This window comes from Sturnira hondurensis, unplaced genomic scaffold (genome assembly GCF_014824575.4).
Source record: "Sturnira hondurensis isolate 20B ecotype Veracruz unplaced genomic scaffold, ASM1482457v3 Scaffold0023357, whole genome shotgun sequence".
NCBI classification, from domain to species: Eukaryota; Metazoa; Chordata; class Mammalia; order Chiroptera; family Phyllostomidae; genus Sturnira; species Sturnira hondurensis.
In genome coordinates this window covers 2,909,028-2,931,230 of record NW_028095988.1, presented here as the reverse complement: position 1 = coordinate 2,931,230, position 22,203 = coordinate 2,909,028, and the positions used below count along the sequence as shown (strand labels likewise).

The 22,203-nt window shown below is 45.8% G+C and overlaps 3 protein-coding genes across 3 annotated transcripts; 1 reads left to right on the top strand and 2 right to left on the bottom strand.

The window, feature by feature from the left end:
* Window positions 1-7,741, bottom strand: NCBP2 (nuclear cap binding protein subunit 2). The gene is made up of 4 exons (XM_037037654.1): window positions 7,585-7,741; window positions 3,981-4,162; window positions 1,490-1,628; window positions 1-534 (listed from the first exon to the last, which is right to left on the bottom strand). Exons 1-4 carry the CDS (start codon window positions 7,660-7,662, stop codon window positions 463-465), a joined length of 471 nt encoding a protein of 156 aa, XP_036893549.1. The 5' UTR covers window positions 7,663-7,741; the 3' UTR covers window positions 1-462.
* Window positions 7,742-7,804: 63 nt separating this feature from the next.
* On the top strand, window positions 7,805-8,628 carry NCBP2AS2 (NCBP2 antisense 2 (head to head)). Its single transcript, XM_037037655.1, has one exon. It carries the CDS (start codon window positions 7,889-7,891, stop codon window positions 8,186-8,188), a length of 300 nt encoding a protein of 99 aa, XP_036893550.1. The 5' UTR covers window positions 7,805-7,888; the 3' UTR covers window positions 8,189-8,628.
* Window positions 8,629-11,348: 2,720 nt separating this feature from the next.
* PIGZ (phosphatidylinositol glycan anchor biosynthesis class Z (Gwada blood group)) lies at window positions 11,349-15,917 on the bottom strand. Its single transcript, XM_037037652.1, is given in 3 exon segments — window positions 11,349-13,624; window positions 15,706-15,856; window positions 15,858-15,917. Coding segments are annotated over 3 exon segments (1,758 nt in total). The 3' UTR covers window positions 11,349-12,077.
* Window positions 15,918-22,203: the final 6,286 nt, after the last annotated feature.

The following is a 22,203-nucleotide window of genomic DNA, read 5'->3' as shown; positions in this document are numbered from 1 at the left end:
AAAAACAAAAGCTATACAATATCACAAAACTTGATTTATTAAACTTTATCTCAAGGAAACTTAAAAAATTTTTAAATAGTAATTCCAGGCCCCAGTGTAGACCACAGACCTACTTAGACATAAATGTGGCGAACAAAATTTTAATTTTTTTCAATTTTCCTAAAAGAAGTGTGTTTGTGTGTGTTTGTTAGATCAACATTATAGATAAAATCTGTTGCCAAGGAATGCAATTTTTGACCTGATAAGGAAATCAAGGTAACCTGACACATGGCCAATATTCTAAGACAGGAATTAAAGGCATTCTTTTGAATTTTGTCCTTTAATAATTTTCAGAGGAAAACCATGAAGTGGGCTTCTGGCTCTCAAAGCTTGGTAAAAATAGCAGGTTTGCAGACCTTGGGTAACGTATGTGAAATTCAGCAGGCCAAAGGAGTGAATTTTTCTTGGTGGGGTTCTCACTGCTCACTGGTTTTGGGCTAGTTTTCCATAGCCTCCTCTCCCAGCATCATAGTCCTGTCGATACTCATCTCGTACCTTAATTGAAAAGAACACAAGTTACAGTATAGAGAAGATTAGTGTAACAAATATCTCCCACAAATATGTCAAACAGCTGATAAGCCTTTTCAAATGTCATAATGTGAACAAACATTCAAGCATGATGTAATTTTCCAAAGCAACTAATTCAAAGCTTAACTGCCTTGCCCTGGCAAGAGTGGCTCGGTTGGAGTGTTATCTGATAAACTGAAAGGTCATGGGTTTGATCCCCAGTTGGGGCCCGTGTGGGAGGTAGCTGATCAATGTTTCTCTCTCTTTCTCCCTCCTTTCTCTCTCTAAATCCAATAAGCATGTCCTCAGGTGAGGATTTAAAATCAAAAGAGCGTAACTGCTATGCAGAATTATGAGACCACCTAAAAGGGTTTTATTTTGTTTTTAACCAAGCACCAAGTACATAATCATTCACCAGCATTAAAAATAACACATTCCAAAGTAGTTAAACTCAGTTATCTATTATAAAATAAAAACTCATTTCAATACATTTTGTTTTTGTTCTGAACACTTTCACAAGTGGAAAATATCTAGCCCGTAAAGTCCATTAATAGCTGCTTATGGAAATGTACAGAATATACCATTTCATTGGTTAAGAAAAAAATTTACTAATCCCAGTGAATGTTTTCAGATTCACTTCAAGCCAAAGTTATAGGCACAAAGTTATTTTTTAATTTTCTTAACTTACTGATTTTTAGAGAGAGAAAGAGAGAAGGGAGAAGACAGACAGAAACACTGATTTGTTGTTTCATTTAGAAGAATCAACCAATGAATGCTGAACACATGTGCCCTGCCTGACCAGGGATCAAATGTGCAACCTTGGTGTATCAGGATAATGCTCTTACCAACTGAGCTACCTGGTCAGGGCCTTAGGCACAAAGTTGTAACTCTGTCATTAGGACTGGAATCCCAGGTAAAGGCTAAGCCCAGAGACCCTGCATACCTGGCCCCCAGACCGTCCACGGCCATACTGCCTGCCCTCCTTAAAGCCTGCGTCCCAGTCTGTGCGAATGATCCGGTCATCCAGACGAGTTCCATTTATGTACCGCATGGCATTTTCTGCATCTGCTCTTAAATAGTATCTTAAGTGTAAATATTAAGGAACACTACATAGCATTTCTCCAAACCTTTCTGGAAGTACAGCAAGCAACAGCTAAATGAAGCTGAGTTGTTAAGAAGTGCAAAAACTAGTCCAACTAAGTGGAATTTAAAGACAGTAATTTGGTTTGCACAAGCCTGTTTGAGGTTGGTCCCGAAGCACTAGAGGGTCAAGTATGACATGTATGGCTACAGCGGTCATGATTTCCTGAGTAATCCTGTTAATAATTATTTGGTCCTGTTCTCCCCATATTTTGATTTGTAAAATACAAAATATGTTTAGGGTAGGTTTAGGTCACAAAATGTGCACTTATCCAAGGAATCAACTGCGTCCAAATTTGGGGCTGTATATTCAAGAACCACCTTAAATAAAAGGGGTCGTCACTGGGCATATGGAATTGCCATTGCATTTCATTAAAAGGAAAGACTGAGAAATGCTGACCCAGACATTTTCCCCCTTGTCTTTAATTATACTGGGACACACTTGCTGAAATTCGAGTGTCTAGAATCTACAAGATGCCTAGCACTTTGTGGGCATTCAATAATTTTATGTCAATGAGTGAAATACATGCTAAAAGGGCAAACAAAATCAACAGTGCCGATGGCAGCCTCTCTTTGGGGTATTAGCCATTATGATTTGTTCATCTTTGACCTGTTAGACAAAAAGCAAAAAATACTCTAGCTGTCAGACTGCTTATGACGTACAGGGTGGTTTTTCTTTTATTTGTGTTTTCATTATTCTCCCCGTCTCCTTGTGAACTACTGCTATCAGAGGCAAAAAGCAACTCTGGTTCCTTGCATGTAAAGGGAGAATGGAAGGAAGAAGCTTGCAGAGCCCAGAAATCAGATACCAAAACCAAAAGTGGGGTTTATGGTTCAAGCTAATAAGGAGCACATTTCTCTCTCCTTTCCTTCTCAAGACCCATTGAAATGAGAGAAAAGAAACATACACCTAGAAAATAGAGGGGCCATTAGCAGACTAGTGGTTCAACAAAAGCCAGCGGGAGAGCGCTAATGGATGAAACAAAGTCACAGTCTGAAGTATTCTTAAAAAGTTTAGAGGAACAGACAGGAAGCCCAGGAGGCTCTAAATTCATAGTTGAATAAGAAGTGAAGCTGCAAATAGGGTTTAATTAATAGTCTATGTGGAAAGACTTGCTTAGTAGGAAGGCATATTCATTTCAAATAAATACAAATAAAATGACAGGGTTCTGAACAAACTGTGTGGAGGAACTAGGGCACCATCTTGATGTTAGCTGGCCAAAATACAATCCTTTCTGGCATTTGGGAAACCCGCACACCTGAAAGGTAAGGCAACAACTTGAGAGCACAGCTCTGCCTGGGTCCACAAAATGAGCAGCCTTTTTCCTAATTATGATTGGAAACTCAACCTTTATGGAAAACTTACAGCATAAATACAAACAAACGTAATTCAGGACACACAATTTTCAAAAGATATGTTAGATCACATCTGGGAGATTTCTCACCATATAAAATAATGGCCCTGGCTGGTGTAGCTCAGTGGATTGAGCGTGGGCCTGTGAACCACACGATCGCGGTTCGATTCCCAGTCAGGGCACATGCCTGGGTTGCAGGCCAGTCCCCAGCGGGGGACTCACGAGAGGCAACCATACATTGATGTTTCTCTCCTTCCCTTCCCCTCTAAAGATAAATAAATAAAATATTTTTAAAGATAAAATTAAAAAAAAATGACCACAAAAAGATATTAGGGGGAAAAACAGTAAATTCATAAGCTCCAATATTTACAGTTTCCAGGAAGAGAATAAATGATCACAACAAATACAGTTCTAGTTTTGACCTATAAAAATCAAGCTATATACACCTAATATGCGATACATACTATAAAGCCACTTTAAAAAGAAGTAGACCTACATGTGCTAATGTGGAACAGCCTCTAAGAGGGGAAAAAAATACAGTGCATGTGGTATACTACCACACATCCACAGGATTTTGTTCTGGAAAGACACCCAACAAACTGGTAACTGATTGTCTCTGGGCTTAAAATGGCACAGGGATTATTATTTTCACTATACCCTTGACTTTTAAAAACACCATAAGCATATATTCTTGCAAAATTATTTTTCTTAAAGAAATTAACTGTAAACAAAGAATGGATTTCAGAACAATATGTGTTACCAGCTTTCACAGTGTAAGAATATACTCATACTGGACAGAAAGCAGGAGTAGATGGAGGGAGGAGAGGTAAGTTTAGGGATGCTAATTAGCGAATATCCTCACTCAGTTTTTTAAGCAGATGACTAACTGCTCTAGATCCCACCTTCATCCAGTAGCTACATCATACACAGGAAGGATACTCCACAAAGCAGAAACCACATGCTGTTTTCTTCATTTTATCCAGGCCCATTATGATTTTCTTTATGTCACCACTTTTGCTGAAGAGTTCATAGATTTGTTCTTCAGTTGTGTAAAAGGAAAGATTTCCAACATACAGTGTACAGCTTTTCTTCAGTAATTTTTCCTGCTCTTCATTGTCACCCTAGAAGTTCAAACAGAGAAACACTTAACACAATCTAAGAGCCATGCTTAAGTAGTATTGCTAATACTCGAAAACTTTTCATTAATTCTGAATCGGGAATCAGCTTCTCTCATCGTCCCAATCTATGACAAATACCTTGCCCCCCCAAAAAAAAAGGCGGGGAGAAAGAGGTGTTCACAATCTATGAAACACTTATGCAAGGTCCAGGTTGCTTTTAATAGAGGCCCATGACTTGAAAGTTACATTGCACATAGCCTTCTTTTTCCTGTACCATACTGCCTGCCGTACAAGTGGGCATGCCTTTTCCTGAACACTCATATCCTCAGCACTGGATCCTTTTCTAATAGTTCAAGGTTAATTTCCAGACCTGAACTAATATATTTGAAAGGGTGTTTTTAACCTTTGCAATAAAAAAAAGCATCTGCATAGACAGGGCACCCCTGTAACCCTCCCATAGAGAATGTTCAAAGCAACGACTGCTTAGGTAGTTTACATGCTCATATACTTTTCTCTGAGTTTAGGAGAAAATCTTTTGGCCTCCACACTGGGGAGGACAAGTGCTGATTAAATAGAAGACCTAACAGTTGACCTGCTCTCAGGCCCTCACACCCATGTTTGGATTCTAATACCAGCCACACAGTGGTATTCAAACTTGGAAAGTAGCTGAGCAGAATCATATTTAGGCCACCAGCACACTTTCCCAAATGGCATGGCTTTTTCATTTACTGGTCTATTTAGAATACTAATCCAGTTTCTTCACTTGGAGAGTAAGACTTTGCATTCTTCATCTCTGAATGCTTTGTGGTACAGTGCTCAGAGTAATAGGTCTTGTGCTTAGATTCAGTGGCAGAACAGAGAAACCATCTAAAGTCACATCAAAAGGAAAATGAACTAACTCGTGATCATCTCAATAAATAAAACTATGTAGCCCCCAAAAAGTCTTCATCCACATACAGTGATATATAGAACATTTCCATAATAATGAGCAAAGTGAAGAAAGTATAGAACAATGTGAAGGATATGTTCCAAGTTTTTATTTTCTAAAGTATGAATATACATAGGTATCATAAACAAGAAAAAGGTAAGTATGTCTGACCAGTGAGAATCAAGGGACTGCAGCTCAGAGACTTCAGTGTATGAGGTCTCATTTAATTCTGAGAACGGAGGTAGGTCCTAATTTATTCTCATTTTACACCTCAGTAGACAGTTAAGACTTGTTAAGAGTTGTCGTACAGCTACTCTGTAGTTGTAGCTGGAATTCAAATCCAGTCTTATACCCAATCCCATACTTCCTTAAAAAGTCCCCAGGGTGCCCTGACTGGTGCAGCTCAGTGGGTCAGGCGTGCTCCAGCAAACCGAAAGTCCCTAAGTTCAGTTCTTGGTCAGGGTACATGCCTGGGTTGCAGGCCAGGTCCCCCAGTTGGGGGCCTGCAGGAGGCGACTGATGAATGTTTCTCTCCCTCTCTTTCTCCCTCCCTCTGAAAATAAACAAATAAAACCTTTAAAAACTACAAAGTCCACAAGACATTAGGTTTTCAGAACTTTGGAATAAGACATTAGATGCACTTTACTTGTATTACTGCTGTAATAGAGATATTTTTTTTTTTTGTTAAAATTACAGTCAGTAGGGCATTTCCTTTTTTCTTTTTACTTTACTCACACAAATAATGTCCAAACAAATAGTCTATGGCTCAAAACAACTGTGTTGTACTTAAGGTATGATATTAATGTGGATTCCATTCAGGGAACATTACAAATTCTGCATGACAGTATCTTTCTACTATCTAAATAAAGCTACAGGCTTTAGAGTTCAGGGAAGAATAATAGGAAAAGTTAAATCTTTCAGTGTCCATTTTTCAGGATGCTTGAAATTCAGGATGGCTATGATGTGGAACTTTCTAAACTAATGAGAACTCTTAAGTGACAGAAGTGAAAATCATGCCTGGCGAGTGGTAAACATTTAAAATCGGTTGACTGAGTCCTAAAGGAATTTAAGATCTTCCTCTCTCTGGCCTCAAACAAAATTTCCTTTTCTTACTCTAATAATGCTGTTTTCACATTCCCCATGCATACCTTCTTCAATATGTGCCCCCTTTTTGCCCAGTCACAAGGGTTATATCCCTTTTCTGAATTCTCACAGCCCATCCTTCCTTTACACTTAGCATTTCTGCTCCAGGTGATGATGACTTGCCTCCATTTAATGTCCCTACTATGGAATTACAAGCTCTTACGAGTGTGGAAATGTCTTCCCTCTCTCTCTTGCAGGGATGTCCAACCTTCTGGCATCTCTGGGACACACATTGAATACAGTGGGACACATAATCACACAAAAAACCCTCATAATGTTTTAGGTAAATTTACAATTTTGTGTTGGGCCTCATTCACAGCCATCCTGAGCTGAATGCAGGCAGGGCCACAGGTCGAACACGCTTGTAGGGTGCAGCAGAGGGCTTCAGCAACAGCACCAGATAGCAGTGGTTAATGAGGCTCGCTCCACCCCACCCTTTGCTGCTAGCGAATAAACCACCTTGAATACCTATTGCCTTCTCTTTTTCCAGAAAATCTACGACATAGGCCCAGTTAAAATTTTCCTCTTCTGAGGCCCAGCAGTTCTGATTTTGACATGCAGACCAGCGATTTTCAACCCTTGTACCACAAAAAATTTTAAAACACGAAATACCCGATCTCTTTTCTTTTAGATGATCAAATCTTTTTAAAAAATGACAATAGCCCACACAACAGCCGTCCAGTGTGAATGGATTAAAATCATACCTATTTTTTTGTAGAAAGAGAAAATTTTTTTTATTGTGCCACGAAATTGTAGTAGTTAGTTTGTGTGTGCAGTGAGATGAAAAAGACTGAAAATCGCTGATCTAGACACAACGTGCTGGGCTGGTCCATCTCCCCACTCCTATGGCTCCCTAGGGGTGAAGACTGGGCTCAACTTTGTCTCCCACCCACTGCGTAGAAGGAAAGGATTCGAAGCGCCAAAGGGATTAGTTTGGGTAATCTAATCTAAACCAAAACATAATAAAAGGCCCCAAATACCAATATCTGGGTCAGGAAGGCGCCTCCACACACTCCAGGTGTCAGAAGGACACCCTTTCCCCTTACGAGAAAGTTACCAAGGCACAGTCCAGGAAAACGTGAGCCACCACTACTGCCACTCGAACCCTCTACATCGGCCCGGGAAGAGAGCGGCTGCAAGGGAAAGGGAGGGCGAGCCTCAAATGCACTTGCTGGGAGAGGAGGAGATTCAGTGATACCCAAACGCCCTTTCAGCATCCATTCCCTGGCAGGCAGCGGGCCTCTCTTATGGTTTCGGGAAACCAAAGAATGGGGAACGACAGGATGAGCCCAGAGAAAACCAACTCAGCGTTCTGGCCCAGGGCCTTCCCTTCTCGCGGTCCGGCCTCCCTTACCCGGAAGTGTTGGTCCCGGTACTGACTTAGCTCCACATAGGAGTCGCTGCGCAGCGCCTTCAGGAGGCCACCAGACATAGCGCAGAGATGTGGACGGTCACGCCGCCACTCCAGGAAACTGGCCACCTCAGAGGTGACGGAACCGGAAACGCACGGCGGCGACTGCAGAAAGTCATACTTTTGTCAACCAATCCTAGCGCGGCAGTGTCGTCATTGGGCGGCGCGGGTTTAAACATGGTCCGTTAAGTAGCGTCGCCGATTAGGAGCCAGGGCAGCGCGCTGCGGGTTCCGGGTCGCTCTAAGGATGGTCCTGCGGAGGCTGCTGGCCGTCCTGCTGCATAGCCCGCAGCTAGTGGAGCGCCTGGCCGAGTCGCGGCCTATCCGGCGTGCGGCGCAGCTCACTGCCTTCGCTCTACTGCAGGCCCAGCTGCGCGGCCAGGACGCGGCGCGACGCCTGCGAGGTCTCGGGGCTGGGCCCGCGGCTTCCCTGAGTCGCCGCGCTGCCCGCTTCAGAGATACTTTCATTCAGGAGGTGCGCCGCGGCCTCCGGGAGCGCCCCGGGCCACCACAAGGTGGCCAGAGGGGTCCGGACGCAAACCCCTAAACCCGAGTTTGGCCGGGCAGAGATCGACTGCTTTCCCTTCTGGTCTGGACACGGTCTGGGCGCTAAGGAGTGATCCCCGGCGCTGCGCAAGGCTTCGAATCCTGACTCATTTCGGCCTGTAGAGGTCCACTTATCAGAGAACCCACGCAAACGGACATCTTCGGTGCAGCCCTGTGATCGGACAGAGCAGTGTGTGAAGAAATACCCCGAAGCCTAACAGCAATGGAAGTAGGCTAGACCCTGATTCTCCACGTACAGAGAGACCCATGGACCGTACCACAGAGCGAAAGCCTGCCTTCTGCGAATGGGACTAAAACTCGTGATACTTGCTGCGACCTTTGCACTGATGTAGCACGGCACTGTCTCCAGATGAGATCATGGATGGAAAGACAACCTAGCGGATGCCAAAATCCTGATTAAATATGCGAACTGAGTAATGGGTATGAGTGTGGTACTTCTTTAGCAAGATGTATTAGGATTCCTGGGCACTAATGGCCCAGGGAATGCTTAACATACTGAGTGCTTACTTTCTGTTGCTATTTGCTGAATGCACCCTGTGTGGGTTATCTCGATCCTTACAGCCACTTTCACATGCTTCTTTAGTGACCCATGGCTTTACAGAGTGGGATGTGAATCCAGGCGTTTGACTCCAGGGCCTACTAAGTCCATAGCTCTCTATAGCATTTACTCTGACCTTCGGTGCCTGCCTCCCTACTCCCCGCCATCACCACTGGTGGTAAGGACTACTGCCTACCATGGAATAAGCTATCTGGATTCCTATTCACCATTTTAGAGGGTCAAGGATACAATAAAAACATTATGGTGCAGCTAATGGTCCCAGTAGTAGGAAAATCCACTGTATACAGAAACGTCCTGCCATTTGAGGCTTCAGACTGAATTTCTGATCACCTCTAATTAGGCTACACAGTTATTCATGCAATCCAAAAAGGTCAAAGCCACGGGAGAAGCTTTTAGACCGACTGATAACCAAACAGACTTTTATACTCTGGCTTTTCTGATAGTCATGGGGAGCTGGGTAGGGCTGGACACCTACCCTGGGGATGAAGGAATGAAAGTAGCTTGTTCTCTACTTTCCTAATGGTCAAACTCCTGCTTGGCATCCCACCCTTCAGCCTTCCCATCAGAGGTACTATTTAATCCTCTCTGAGGTCAGAAGTCCAATTCCCCTAATGATCAAAATCCTGGTTTGGGATCCTGCCCTCTTCTCCTCCAGGAGGACCTATCCTTCTCCTAGACCAGAGGCAACTCACTGGATTCTCCTTGTAGCCCGGCAGTGGCAAGCCTGAGGAGCTTGTTCACTCTACTGTCTCGTCTGCCTCTTTGGTCTCAGTCCTATCCACTGGTCTCTGGATATCTGAATGGCACAATATTAGTCCCCAACCCAAACCCCTGCCTTCAATGTAAACAAGCACACTCACTGATTTTTCTAGAAGAGTCAAAAAGGGAAGAGGTGCAGGAAGCAATGAAATTTCAAGACAAACTTGCCATTTAATAAGAAAGGAAGGAAAGCAAGAGAAGGGAGCACATGCTTACTTTTTGTGGAAGGAGTATTTAAGAACTTTAAGTTCCCTCCATTTCTGTAGAAGGCATCAGAGCAGAGAGCAAACTGTCCTTTCTGTTCCAACCAGAGGTCATTGGGATGTCTCCCCACATCACTGTAAAGGCCTGCAGTATATTAGTGGCTTGCCTTCTCACCAATTACCCTAATACTAAAGAAACAGACCAGGTCCTCCCAACCCCCTCAACAGCCTCCCAGCGCGCCACTGAAGCTCTGCCAGAAAGCTCTGCCCAAGCTCTGCCAGAAAGCAGAGCAGCTCACCCCTCATCTTGCGGCCCCTGCAGTGCAGGACAATCCCAGCCCACCTTTTGGTGTCACATAGATACATTTTAAAGACAAATTTAATAGAGCTCAGACCACCACAATCTACATGGACTGCTACACCAACAGTTTTTCCAGGGAATTCTGAGGTTGGGGACTCAACTGGGGAAGGGAAGAAGCAGAAGCCCAAGGATTTTTGGACCCTAGTGTCTTGGGTGTCTCTGAGGTTGTGCTTGGTTTTATATCTGTGAACAGAAATGCCATTTTTGGCTGCAAAATAAAGGCAAAGGGCCATTTTTGGCTGCTTATCATTTGCCAGAGATGATACCTTAGAGGTAGGAAGACAAATCAAGATATTTGTAGCAGAAACATAAACCACAAGAATAATTAATTGTTATGAATGAGTCTCTAGAGTTGAAAGGAGGCAACTGTCCAGTAGTGTTGTAGAGCCAGTTTGTACTGCTTCATGAGAGTACGTCCTTGGTATCTCCTCCCAACTTGGAATTCAGTAACATCAATTTAGTCATTTGAAATAGCCACGTGGAAATATTTACACCACAGAAATTGGCACATGCTAAAAATGGGGGGGTTGCCCCAGAAAACAAGTTGCTACATATTTACCAGCCTGCCAACCAATTTCCTCTTCCTAGGGTTGTAGTCATGAGAAAGGTATGGCACTAAGACCCTAACAGCAGTCGCAGAACAGCGAGCTGTGAGGGGTGTAGCTTTAAGATTATACAAGGCTTTAGCCAGCAAAAGGGAAGACTGGAAAAGGACGCAGGTTTGGTCACTTGTATAGGTCTGGTCTCCTGCTCTGTGCCGACCTCCAGCTCACTGGTCTCTGTGGCCCTGTTGCCTCTTGTTCTCGTAAGATGGCAGAGGCGTGAGGCAGGAGAACAAGGACAGGCGTAGTACCGCAGCTCCTCATGTCCCCAGTGGACTGGGCAGAGGGTACCTATGTTGGGAGCAGCACATGCTCGGGGTGTGGTAGCTTCCATCAAAGCAGCAGGTGTTGGTTTGGCATCGGGTTTGCTCTCCATCCTGTGAAGGGGGTTTCAGACAAGGCCTTTGAGCTTGGAAAGGGACCAGATCACATTTGAGAAGAAAGGCTTCTGGGAGCACCAGGTTGTCAGGTGCTGCTAGAAGCTGACTATTGTGTGTCCTCCACTTTGAGTGTGGCAGGCTTAGGAGGAAAATTGATTCTTAAAGGAAGAATGATCCTTTATCCAGGAGAATGATCCCTAAAGGATGATAGGCTGAAATGTCCCACTATATTTGATGGAGAGGAGTAGAAGGCAGTGGAAATATTCCAGATCTATATTTTTTTAGTAATAACCTAACACTAAGGCAGCAGGCATAAAAGTGCAATTAATTACACCACCACACCCACTTCTATGCTTAAAAATCTTTAGGAGAGACATGCCTATCGATCCAGGGGACATGTGCTACAGACCCAGGAATGACAGTGTTAGCTGGCAGACACCTCGGAGATCCTCTGACCCATTGTACAGGTTGGGAAACTGAGGCTGGGTCAGGGAAGAGACTTTCTTAAGATCACAGAGCCAGTGAGCGTCAGACCAGGAATTAGAACTCGGGTCCCTTGAATCTGAGCTTCCTACTCTCTCTATGTTCCCACCGCCTTCTTCTAGGTGTCTCGGAAGCCAAAAGGTTGTCATGACAGCAAGAGGTAAGGCATCTTGGAAGGTTTGGAGGTCACTGAAGAATGTCATTAGCACATGGTTGTCTCTTCAGAACCAGATGCTACCATATATTTAAAACAGTACAGTGGCTGGAAGGAAAAGGGCAGGAACTTGGCCCCAGAAGTTAGAGGCCATTGGCTATACCAGGTTCTTTAGGGACCATGACCAGTCAGATCTTTGGTCTTTGAGGGGAAAAGAATGGCAGATTACCCAGATGGTAAAAGAGCCAAGGGCTGTGTGTAGGAGAGGCAGTGGTGGGCGTTCTGGAAGGGACAGGAAAGGAAGGGAGGAGACTCGGGGCTCTGTCCCAGCCCAGCCACCTACACAGAAGGTGGAGTGGTGCCTTCACCTAGGGCGGTGGGGTTTCTGTCACGTTGTCAGGCTTCTCGCCCAGCTCTAGGATGTGAAGGCTGAGGTGGTCCCTCCAAGCCCCACTCAGCAGGGAGGACAGGGCTGGTGGGTCCTCAAGGGTCAAGTGGGGAAACACGAGTGTCTCACTCTTGAGGGGAAAACTACACTTCTCCATGGCAGGCCTGGTGGTGCCAGGGGTCACCACAAAAAGGCGGCAGAGCCACTGCCCACCAGCCACCTGGCAGGCTGGCTGTCTGGTGAAGTTGTTCAGGGCTTGGCACAGTACCCAGTCCTCAGTCCCACCCAGGTCCACCACCTCCACAGGCGATCCCAGGCCTGAGATGTGTAGGAGGTGCCGGGGAGGCATGTAGGTGTGGGTGAAGAGGAGCGTGTAGTGGGTGGGCACACGTGGGAACACAGGTGTGTGCACCACCCGCTCCAGGTGCTCCAGGCCAGGTACTAGACCCCCCTGGTGCAGGCAGCCAAAGAAGAGGGCACCCAGGGCATTGAAGAGGACCAGGGTACCCTTGTAGGGCACAGGTTGGGTCTGTGGACTACAAAGCAGGACCAAGGGGACCAGAAGGGGGATCAGGAACCGAGCCTCCTGGTGGCTGAAAGCACTCAGCAGGGCCAGGGGCAGGAAGTAGAGGAGCAGGAGGTGAGACTTGGGGCTGCACAGTAGACTCTGGGCATCCGGCACCCTCCGAAAGCCCATGTGTACAAAGGCCTGGAGGCAGGCTCGCAGCTGTTGCCACCCAGCCTGCAGGGCTTGGGCATGCAGTATCCCAAAAAGCAGAAAGCCATTGACTGCCAGGTGAGTGAGCCGCAAATGTGTGCCATGTCTCACCAGGTTTTGAGGATCCAGGTTGTAGTGCAGGAAATTGGCAGGTGTCAGGACAAGGGCCCTGGATCTAGAGGTGGAGAAGTACCAGCTGTCCACAGCCACAAACACTGATGCAGTGAGGGTCAATCCTGGGAGGAGCCCCAGGGCTTCCTTGGTCAGTGACTTGAAGGCAGGGTTGGTGGCTCCGCAAATGCCCCAGAGAAAGACGGGGATCAGAGCAAAGGCCAGAAAGGTGGGCCGATTGAAGAAGCCAGCCGCCACAATGCTGCCGAGAAGCCAGCTGTGCCACCTCGGAGCAGGCCTCTTGGTTGTGGGGCTCCAAGCTACACGGGGGGATACCAGTACCAGCAGCCATGCAAAGAGGAGTCCCTCGATGGCATTGGAGAAGGTCCTTGTATAGAAGACCAGGGTGACGTAGGACCCAGACAGCAGGACCAGGGCATTCCAGCGCTCTGCCCTCCACAGTGGGGCCAGGTGGTAAATGGCCACATCCAGCGCGAAGGAGAGGGCGGTGAGGAGGAGCCGGGGCGCCACCAGCAGCATGTAGCCGCTCACTGGGATGGGCCATGGCCCCAACTCTTCCCAGAGCCTGAGCAGCCAGAAAGCAGAGCCAGAGGTCAGCAGTGGGAAGACCACGGTGCGGCAGGAGCTGCTGGGCTGAAACTCCCAAGGCCGGGCAGCCTCTAAGCCCAGGATGTCCTCTGTGGAGAGAGAAGCAGAGGTGAACCAGTCCCACGCTTAGGGGATACGGTAGACAAAATTCTAGGATGGCCCCCAAGATATTTGAGCCCCCTAATGCTGACTTCCCACATAACCCCTGGGATTGTGGAAATGATGGATTTCACTCTTGTGATTAGGTTATGACCCAGGGGACAGCTTACCATAAGATAGAGAGATAACCCAGATGGACCTGAAATAATCACAGGAGCCCTCTACAAGTAATGTTTTCTCTAGCTGGTGACAGAAAAGGACATCAGAGATTCAAACCATTCAAAGGGTTTGATGCACCATTGCTGTCTTAAGATGGAGGGAGCCACTGGCGAGGCATGTGGCTAGCCTCTAGGAGCTGAGAGCAGCCCCTGGATGACGGCCAGCAGGGAACGGGGACTTTAGTCACATAGCCAAAACAAACTAAATTCTTCCAACAAGAAGCCTGAGCTTGGAAAGCAGATTGTCCGCCCAGAGCCTCAGACAAGAACTCAGCCCAGCCAATACTTTGATTTCAGTCTTGTGCTGCCCCAAGAGGAGAGCCCAGGACTGACTTCTAATCGACAGAGCTGTGAACGAACAGTTTTAAGCTGCTGGGTTTGTGGTGACTTGTTATGCATCAATAGAAATGAATATGGGAGAGTTTGGCCCTACCTATGGAGGGAGCAGGAGGAACTGTGCTGGGGACATGAGGCGACGATGCGCCCTGGGCAGGGTGCATGGGGGAGGGGCAGGGAGAGGTTCCAATCCTTTCTTCAGATTTAAAGTCTCCAAAGTGAGAGTAAAAAACGCATCTCTGTAACTATGATTCTTATCCAGGATAGGCAGTGTGAGGAAGGGGAACGGAATGAGCAATTGTGGCTATGGTCAAAAGTGACTTTAGTTTTTATATTTACATTTTTTATAGGAGGAATATATTCAGGTAGTACTTAGGTAATTAAAAGGATGCTTGTTAGCCGGTCCTGGCTTGTGACCCTGTGCTCCAGTGTCCCAGAGCTCTGAGGGGGGAGGACAAAGGAAACAAACTTCTGATTTCTGCATCTCAGCTCCACCCCACATCTTCTCATCTTGATAACATTGCTGGTTTTAGGGCTGTTTCCCCTACTTATTCCTCCAGCCTTTTAGCCATTTTCTCTGTGTCACAAGGTGAAAGGGAAACAGAAAATCTAGGGTCAGATCAATCTGGCTGCTTTTTACTACCTCTGGTTTTAAAAAGTATAGAAAAGAAGACTGGACCTTTCAAGTTAAATCCACTTGTTGAGGTCTGTGGCAGAAATAGCGGAATGAATGTCTCCCGAATATCCAACCCCCCTTATTCCTTAGTCTCTTTAGTGGGACGTTTGGCCAGTTATAAAAACTACAATGTTCAGCTTCCTTTGCAGCTGGGAGTGGCCATGCGTTACATTCTGACTAATGGGATAGCAATGGGCAAAAGGTATGCAACTTTCAAACATGCCCTAGGAGACAGCAGGCACGCCCTTTTCTTCTCCACTGGCTGGAGAGACTTGGTTTTAGAGTCGACATTTAGAAGATGGCCGGGGCTCAAGCAGCCATCTCCAACTGTGAGGATGAAGCCATGTGCCAAAGCCTGTGAAAAGGCTCAAGGTAACTAGCAACTATCCTCATGATGTGTCCCGACACCACCTACCAGATAAGTTCTAACACGTGACCATTCCAGGTCTGGGTTCCCTCAGCCCTCATGTAAATCTACAGAGGAAAACTTACATCTGTTCAGATTACAACCCTGTGTAAGTTTTCCCAATCACCGGGGAAGCACAGTCCAAACCCTCCCATTGAGCAATACAAAACAATTTTTCCTCCAAATAACCTGTATTGTTGGTCTACGTTGGAAAACATCAACAAGGCTGTCATTTCATTAGTTACCATCCAGAAGGTCAATGTTACCACCCAGGAAGGAAATGCGAAGTCCCCATTCCCAAGTTCTTATTCCAGAGAGCCTCGTGGATTTACTGCTCATCTGCACAGATACGTTTCTCCCGCCCCACTAAATGCACACTCAGCTCTAATCCAAACTTCGCTGCAACTTATCTTAACCACACATGGGGTGCTTTACCTGCCATGACCTCAGGGGACTGGAAGAACTCGTCTGGGTGCACATAGCCTGTTTGTGGGAGGAGACACCACAGCAGGCGGAGCAGGCTGAGGCTGCCCCACAGCACCCTAGATGCCATCTTCGGATCCAATTTCTTCCAAGACACTGGCCAAGAGCCTTCTGAATGACCTCGGAGCTACTTCAGGTGCAATTCTGGATCCACAGATCTGCATCTGCTAATAATGACATTTATTATTATCGTGTAATTTACAATGTGTTCAATTATTTGAATAAGCTCAAAATGGATCTATGTACGATTAAAATAACCATAACAGCTGCTATTTATTAAGTGCCTGTTAAGTGCCAGAAAGATTGCATGTATATCTCATTTAAACCTTTCCAGTCAGGGGCAGTGGGTCTCACCTCCTTTTTACAGATGGAATAACTGAAACTTCTGTTGAGTAACCTGATACTTGATAAGTCCTGATACCTGATACTTGAGTAACCTGATTACTTGATAATCACATTTGCTAAGTGTCTAAATATGACACTTGCTAAATATAATATTTGCTAGCATGACATTTTGCTAAGTGTCTAAATAGAACATTTGCAATTAGGATTAGGGTGCCCTCCAACTCCAGGTCTCACAGCCCCAATCCTGTTCACGGCTCCTCTCCAGAGGCAAGCATGGCAGCCTGTCTCCTGCAGTTCTGAAAACTTGGGAACCTCCATGGATTCCACCCAATTCCCTGCAGAAATGCACCACATTCCACTCCGTTGTCTCCAGTCACACCCTCCAACTTTCACACACCCTGGAACCTACCCTTTAGAAACTGATGGGAACTTACTGCTAGGGTCTGAATGTCTGGGTCTTTCCCCTCACATTCATGTGCTGAAACCCCAATGCATGATGTAATGGTATCAGGAAGTGGGGGCCTTTGGGAGGTGTTTAGGTTATGAGGGTGGAGCCCTCATGAATGATAAGTGTTTCTGTAAATGAGCTTCTGTAGTGCCCCTTCACCCCTGTCCGCCAGGTGAGGACACAGCCAGAAGCCACTGGCTATGAACCAGGAAGTGGTCCTTCACCATGCTACTGCCTTGGGCCAGCTGCTTATATCCCAGCACCTCAGGTCCCTCCTCGAGAAAGTCAGATGACAGTATCAACCTCATGGGGTGGAGGGAGAGTTAAAGAGCTACTGCATGGAGGACACACAGTGTCCAGAGCTTGCAGGTATAAGCGGTCAGTCTGAGGTTACCGTTACTACTCTTTTAGTGGAGGCACAAGTAATAAAGTCCTGGCTACTGCAGACACTCTAGGAGATCCCCAAAGTAGCACGTCCACTGGCTATGAAAATAAACAGGATTTGGTTCCATCCAATTGCCTAGATACATTTATGCATGTGTTTCAAACTTTTCTTTAAGAACAGAACTTTTAGCCCTGGCAGAGTAGCTCAGTTGGTTAGAGAGTTGTCCGGATAGGCCAAGGCTACAGGTTCAATCTTCAGGCAGGGCACATACAAGAAACAAGCAATGAATGCATAAATAAGTAGAGCAACAAATAAATGTTTCTCTCTCTCTCAAAATTAATACATAAAATATATGCTAAAAATAGAACAAAACTTTTACTCTGTGATGAGGATTAAAATACCAAATCCATTGTGCTGACTGGGAACACAAACCCAGCCTGCCCTGTACTGATGTGGGTAGTTACAGAACAGGCCTGGATTCTGAGTCTGCAATGTTTTCCCTCTGTAGCGACAGAGGAAATTCAGCAAGGGGACATCTGTTAATTTTTTTTAAGATTTCATTTATTTATTTTTAGAGAGAAGGAAAAGGAGGCACAAAGAAAGGGAGAGGAACATCGATGTGTGAGAGATACATCTATTGGTTGCTTCTCCCATGGCCCTGACTACGGACCTGGCCCACAACCCGGGCACGTGCCCTGACTGGGAATCGAATGGGCGACCTTTCGGTCTGCAGGCCAGCACTCAATCCACTGAGCCCCACCAATCAGGGCAGAACATCTGTTTAGTGCCCATCGTCTATTCCCATCCCCAGGTACTCAGAATTCCCACTGAGAACTACATGCATCACCCCCTACCAGCAATTTTCAGTGTTAAAATTATGACAGAGACCTTAATTAACCTGGATAGAAATCAGAGGGCTTGTGGAGATCTCCAGTGGCCCAGTTGGTTAAGCATGTGGTATTTACACAGCAGGTCTATGTTTTTCATGCACGTGTCTGCACATACTAGATTAGAATTCATTCCCCCCACCCTGGAAAAAAACCTTTTGGTGATAGAATACTTAGCTGACATCAGCCTGGGATTTGGTCCCATCCTTAAACCCAGGAATAGATCCTGAATGGTTTAAAGCAAATAACATTTCCCACCCCACTGGGCACACTATGGGCGTGTGACAAGCTGGTCAGAGTAGAGGAACTAGGAGAAGTACATACTGGTAAAGGTGTGAGGACTCATAAGAATTTTAATTTCATAATTTGTGGCCCTGAGCTCTGCCACTGCTTACAGAAGGTAACTTTGCCTTTTTGGGCTCCAGAACTGCCCCCTCCCCTGTGCTGATTGTACCGTCTGATAAATTGTACTTCGTGTCACTGTTAAAAAAGTACTCCTTGTACTACCCTGAACGGAGTGGCTCAGTTGGTTGGTTGTCGTCCCACAAAGCTGAAGGTGGACACTTCAATTCCCAGTCATGGCACATGCCTGGGTTGCAGGCCAGTTCCTGGCACGAGAGGCAACCGTACATTGATATTTCTCTCCCTCTCTCCTTCCCTTCCATTCTAAAGATAAATAAAATCTTTAAAAAATTATTTTTTATTTGTTGATTTGAGAGGGAGGAAGGAACGGATAGAGAAAGAGAGGGGGACAGAAACACTGACTTCTGTATGTACCCTAACCAGGGATTGAACCCACAACCTTGGTGCATGGGGATGACATTTTCTTTTTTAAGATTTTATTTATTTACCTTTAAAGGGAATTTCCCCCACCACTGCCCGCTGATAATTCTCCTTGTGACCTCCATTTCCGTGATTCTGTCCCTGTTCTTGTTGTTTGTTTTGTTTGTTTTTTAGGTTTAGTTGTTGATAGTTGTGAGTTTTCCAGTTGTTATTTTACTGTTCATAATTTTGTTCTTTTTTCTTAGATAAGCCCCTTTAACATTTCATAGAATAAGGGCTTGGTGATGATGAACTCTAACCTGACCTTACCTGGGAAGCACTTTACCTGCCCTTCCATTCTAAATGAAAGCTTTGCTGGATAGAGTAATCTTGGATGTAGGACCTGTCTTTCATGCTTTGAATACTTCTTCCCAGACCCTTTTTGCCTGCAAGATTTCTTTGGAGAAATCAGCTGACAGTTTTATGGGAATGCCTTTGGAGGTAACTGTCTCCTTTTCTCTTGCTGCTTTTAAGATTCTCTTCTTATCTCTAATTTTGGGTAATGTAATTGATGTGCCTTGGTGTGTGCTTCCTTGGGTCCAACATCTTTGGGACTCTCTGAGCTTCCTGGACTTTCTGGAAGTCTGTTTCCTTCACCAGACTGGGGAAATTCTACTTCATTATTTTTTCAAATAAGTTTTTAATTTCCTGCTCTTCCTCTTCTCCTTCTGGCACCTCTATGATTCAGATGTTGGACCATTTAAAGTTGTCCTGGAGTTTCCTAAGCTTCTCTTTCTTTTTTGAATTCTTTTCTCTTCATCCTGTCCTGGTCGAATGTTTATTTCTTCCTTTTGCTCCAAATCGTTGATTTGAGTCCCAGTTTCCTTCCCTTCCTTGTTGGTTTCCTGTATATTTTCTTTTATTTCACTTTGTATAGCCTTCACTTTTTCTTCTATTTTGCAACTGTACTCAACCAATTCTGTGAGCATCCTGATTACCAGTGTTTTGAACTCTGCATCTGATAGTTTGGCTACCCCCTCATTGCTTAGTTCTATTTTTAGAGCTTTGATCTCTTCTTTCATTTGGGCCTTTTTTAAAAAAAAGTAATTTGTCTTGGTGCAACTGTTACGTTGTAAGGGGCGGAATCTTAGGTATTCATGGAGGGGGGCAACACACTTTATCACATTGTGGTACTGTATGTGGAGGAGGAGTCAGAGAGGGAACAATGCTGCTTACTCGGCTGTGAGTCACTTCCTCTGCTACCCACAAGCATATTGGGCCTCCTGGTGCTCATTCTAAGGTGGATGGGTTTGTGTATGTTCTAGGACCCTGTGGTCTCTCCCACAAACTCACCTGTGAGGCTAGGTGTTTCTCCTGCTGCCACAATCCCCACAGGTGTTTACAACCAAAGGTTTTGAGGCTTTTTTTTCTCCGTGCTGGAGCCCTGGGTTGTGTGGTCTGTCTCATTCCCCATTTGTTCCTCCCCATTTATCCTCATGCAACTGTGGGACCACCAGGTCTGCTAGCCACCACCTGGTCACACATCCTCTCCACCCTGGCTGCACATCTCTGCCACTCCTGCCAGTGTGAATGAATATGTCCTCTTTAAGTAGCTGGTTGTTAGACTTCTATACAGTTTGATTTTCTGTCAGTTCTGGTTATTTTTTGTTTGTTTGTTTGTTTTTAAATTTGCTGTCCTTCTTTTGGTTGTGCAAGGAGGCAAAGTATATCTACCTACACCTCCATGCTGGTCCGAAGTCCCAGCTTTTATCCTTGTCCATGCCCTGATGGGGGACTCAAATTTTGGGAAAATTTTAGTTTCACTTAATAGCTAATTAGCTTAGTAATAGCTTATTCTCCACTTATTAATAGCTAATAAGCTTAGTAATGAATGTATGTAAAAAGCCATTGTTTCAGGAACTGGAGGTGTGACCCACCTTGACTCCAGGAGACCATAAGCAATCTTTGTGCCCCAAGAAAACTGCAAGCAATCAAAATGGTATCTGAGCCACTGTGCTCCAGGGTGAGAAGCCCACCAGCCATGACACAGATAAAGACCTCTGCCCAGGACACAGATGAAAGAACGCTGCCGCTTTTCATCTAATTAACTTTTCCCCTGAATTCCAAGACCCTTCCCTACACTTTTCTTCTCCTTATAAAAAGGGTCAGAATTTAAGATGGTCTGTTAGGGTACAAACTTGCTGTCTTCTCAGATCACTAGCCATCTGAATAAAGTGCCCATAGAGATTCAATCCCTGTCTCTGCCTATTGGACCTGGTAGGTGACAGGCAGCACCGATGCTGGCTTTTTGGGTTTCACCCCCACTGGACTCCTGGGTAAGGAGGCCATTCTCTCATCCTGTGGACGTGTGAGAAGCACTTAGACAGACGGAACAGAGGAAGGACAATGGGCCAAGTACAGAAGGTCACCAGGACAGAAAGCCCTGGGTGCCTAGCAATGGGCAAAACTAGGAAAAGAAGGACCTTGCCCTCAGGATAACTGTTCCTTAGCTTGCATATCACAGGTCATGCGATTTAGACCCCCTGACCTTTCATATTGTTGGTCATGAGGTTTGGACCCTCCCCTGACCTTTCCTCCCCAGGCCTGTTGCTAGTCCTGTGGTACACCCCCCTGAAGGAGCAATAAGGGGCCCATGAGTGGCCTCCCATGAAGGTCCTTGCACACCATTCCCTTAAGCATTAGCCCCTAGGATTAAAATCTAGGCCTTGGTTGTGTTTCAGCTCCAGGCCCAGAAATGTAGCAAAACCAGACAGGCAATGCCTGGGCGGTCATCAGGGCCAGCTACACTGACCCCTGCCCTGGCACAGAACAATCAGTAGAAATCAGGGCTCTGAAAGGACACAGTTGGAAATCTGATGAATATTCTATTGGGACCCCCCCTCCAGACTGCCAGAAAAACACCCTCAAGAGGAGGACCCAGAAAGTGTCTGTAGATGGTACCCTCCTTCGCATTTCCCCACTCCCTTCCCCCAGGCACCTTCCTTATCTCTCTTTTTCCTAAGCTCCAACTGCCCTTCTTCTGCCTCTAAGTTTTCTTGAGCCCATTTCTTCAACCACTCACTTCTTCTACCTCTGTGACTTTATAAACAAACTTTCTCTCATAGCTTGAATTTGGGTGTGAATTCTTTCCTAGCCAGAACTCCAGTACTGAGGTTGTTGAACGGAGGTCCAACGGCTGGGGGTGTCTTCTGTGGATAAGGTGAACCTATCTGCTCTCACAGCCTTCCTGCTCAGCACTTTGCCGCGTTTGGTTTCATCCTCACAGGGACCCTGGAAAGTGGCATGATAATCCCATTTTATAGATGGGGAAAGCAAAGTTCTAAACCAGCCAATAACGCCAGCCCGTAGCAGGAAAGGATTCAAGTCTAGGCCTCCGCCTCGGTCGCAGTCTAGCGTTCTGAAGTGGAGTATTCCCACAGCCTCACTTACCCAGCAAAAACCAATGCAGTCCCCTGTCTCCCCGAGCCTGGGCCAAGTCAGTGCTGGGAGCCGCGGGTCGGGCGTGGGGAAAGTTGCTTGCGAGAATGCGGGGGTCCTCCTGCCTGCCTCCCCATTCTCTGGCATCTGCTAGTCTCTCGGCAGCTAACGAAGGTAGGAATGGA

Coding starts and splice junctions, on each gene's coding strand:
- NCBP2AS2 (XM_037037655.1), top strand. CDS start 7,889: ATGGTCCTGCGGAGGCTGCTGGCCGTCCTGCTGCATAGCCCGCAGCTA.
- NCBP2 (XM_037037654.1), bottom strand. CDS start 7,662: ATGTCTGGTGGCCTCCTGAAGGCGCTGCGCAGCGACTCCTATGTGGAG. Junction 4,163..7,584: donor ACCGGGACCAACACTTCCGG/GTAAGGGAGGCC, acceptor TTGAACTTCTAG/GGTGACAATGAAGAGCAGGA. Junction 1,629..3,980: donor TGTGGTTTCTGCTTTGTGGA/GTATCCTTCCTG, acceptor TTTACACTTAAG/ATACTATTTAAGAGCAGATG.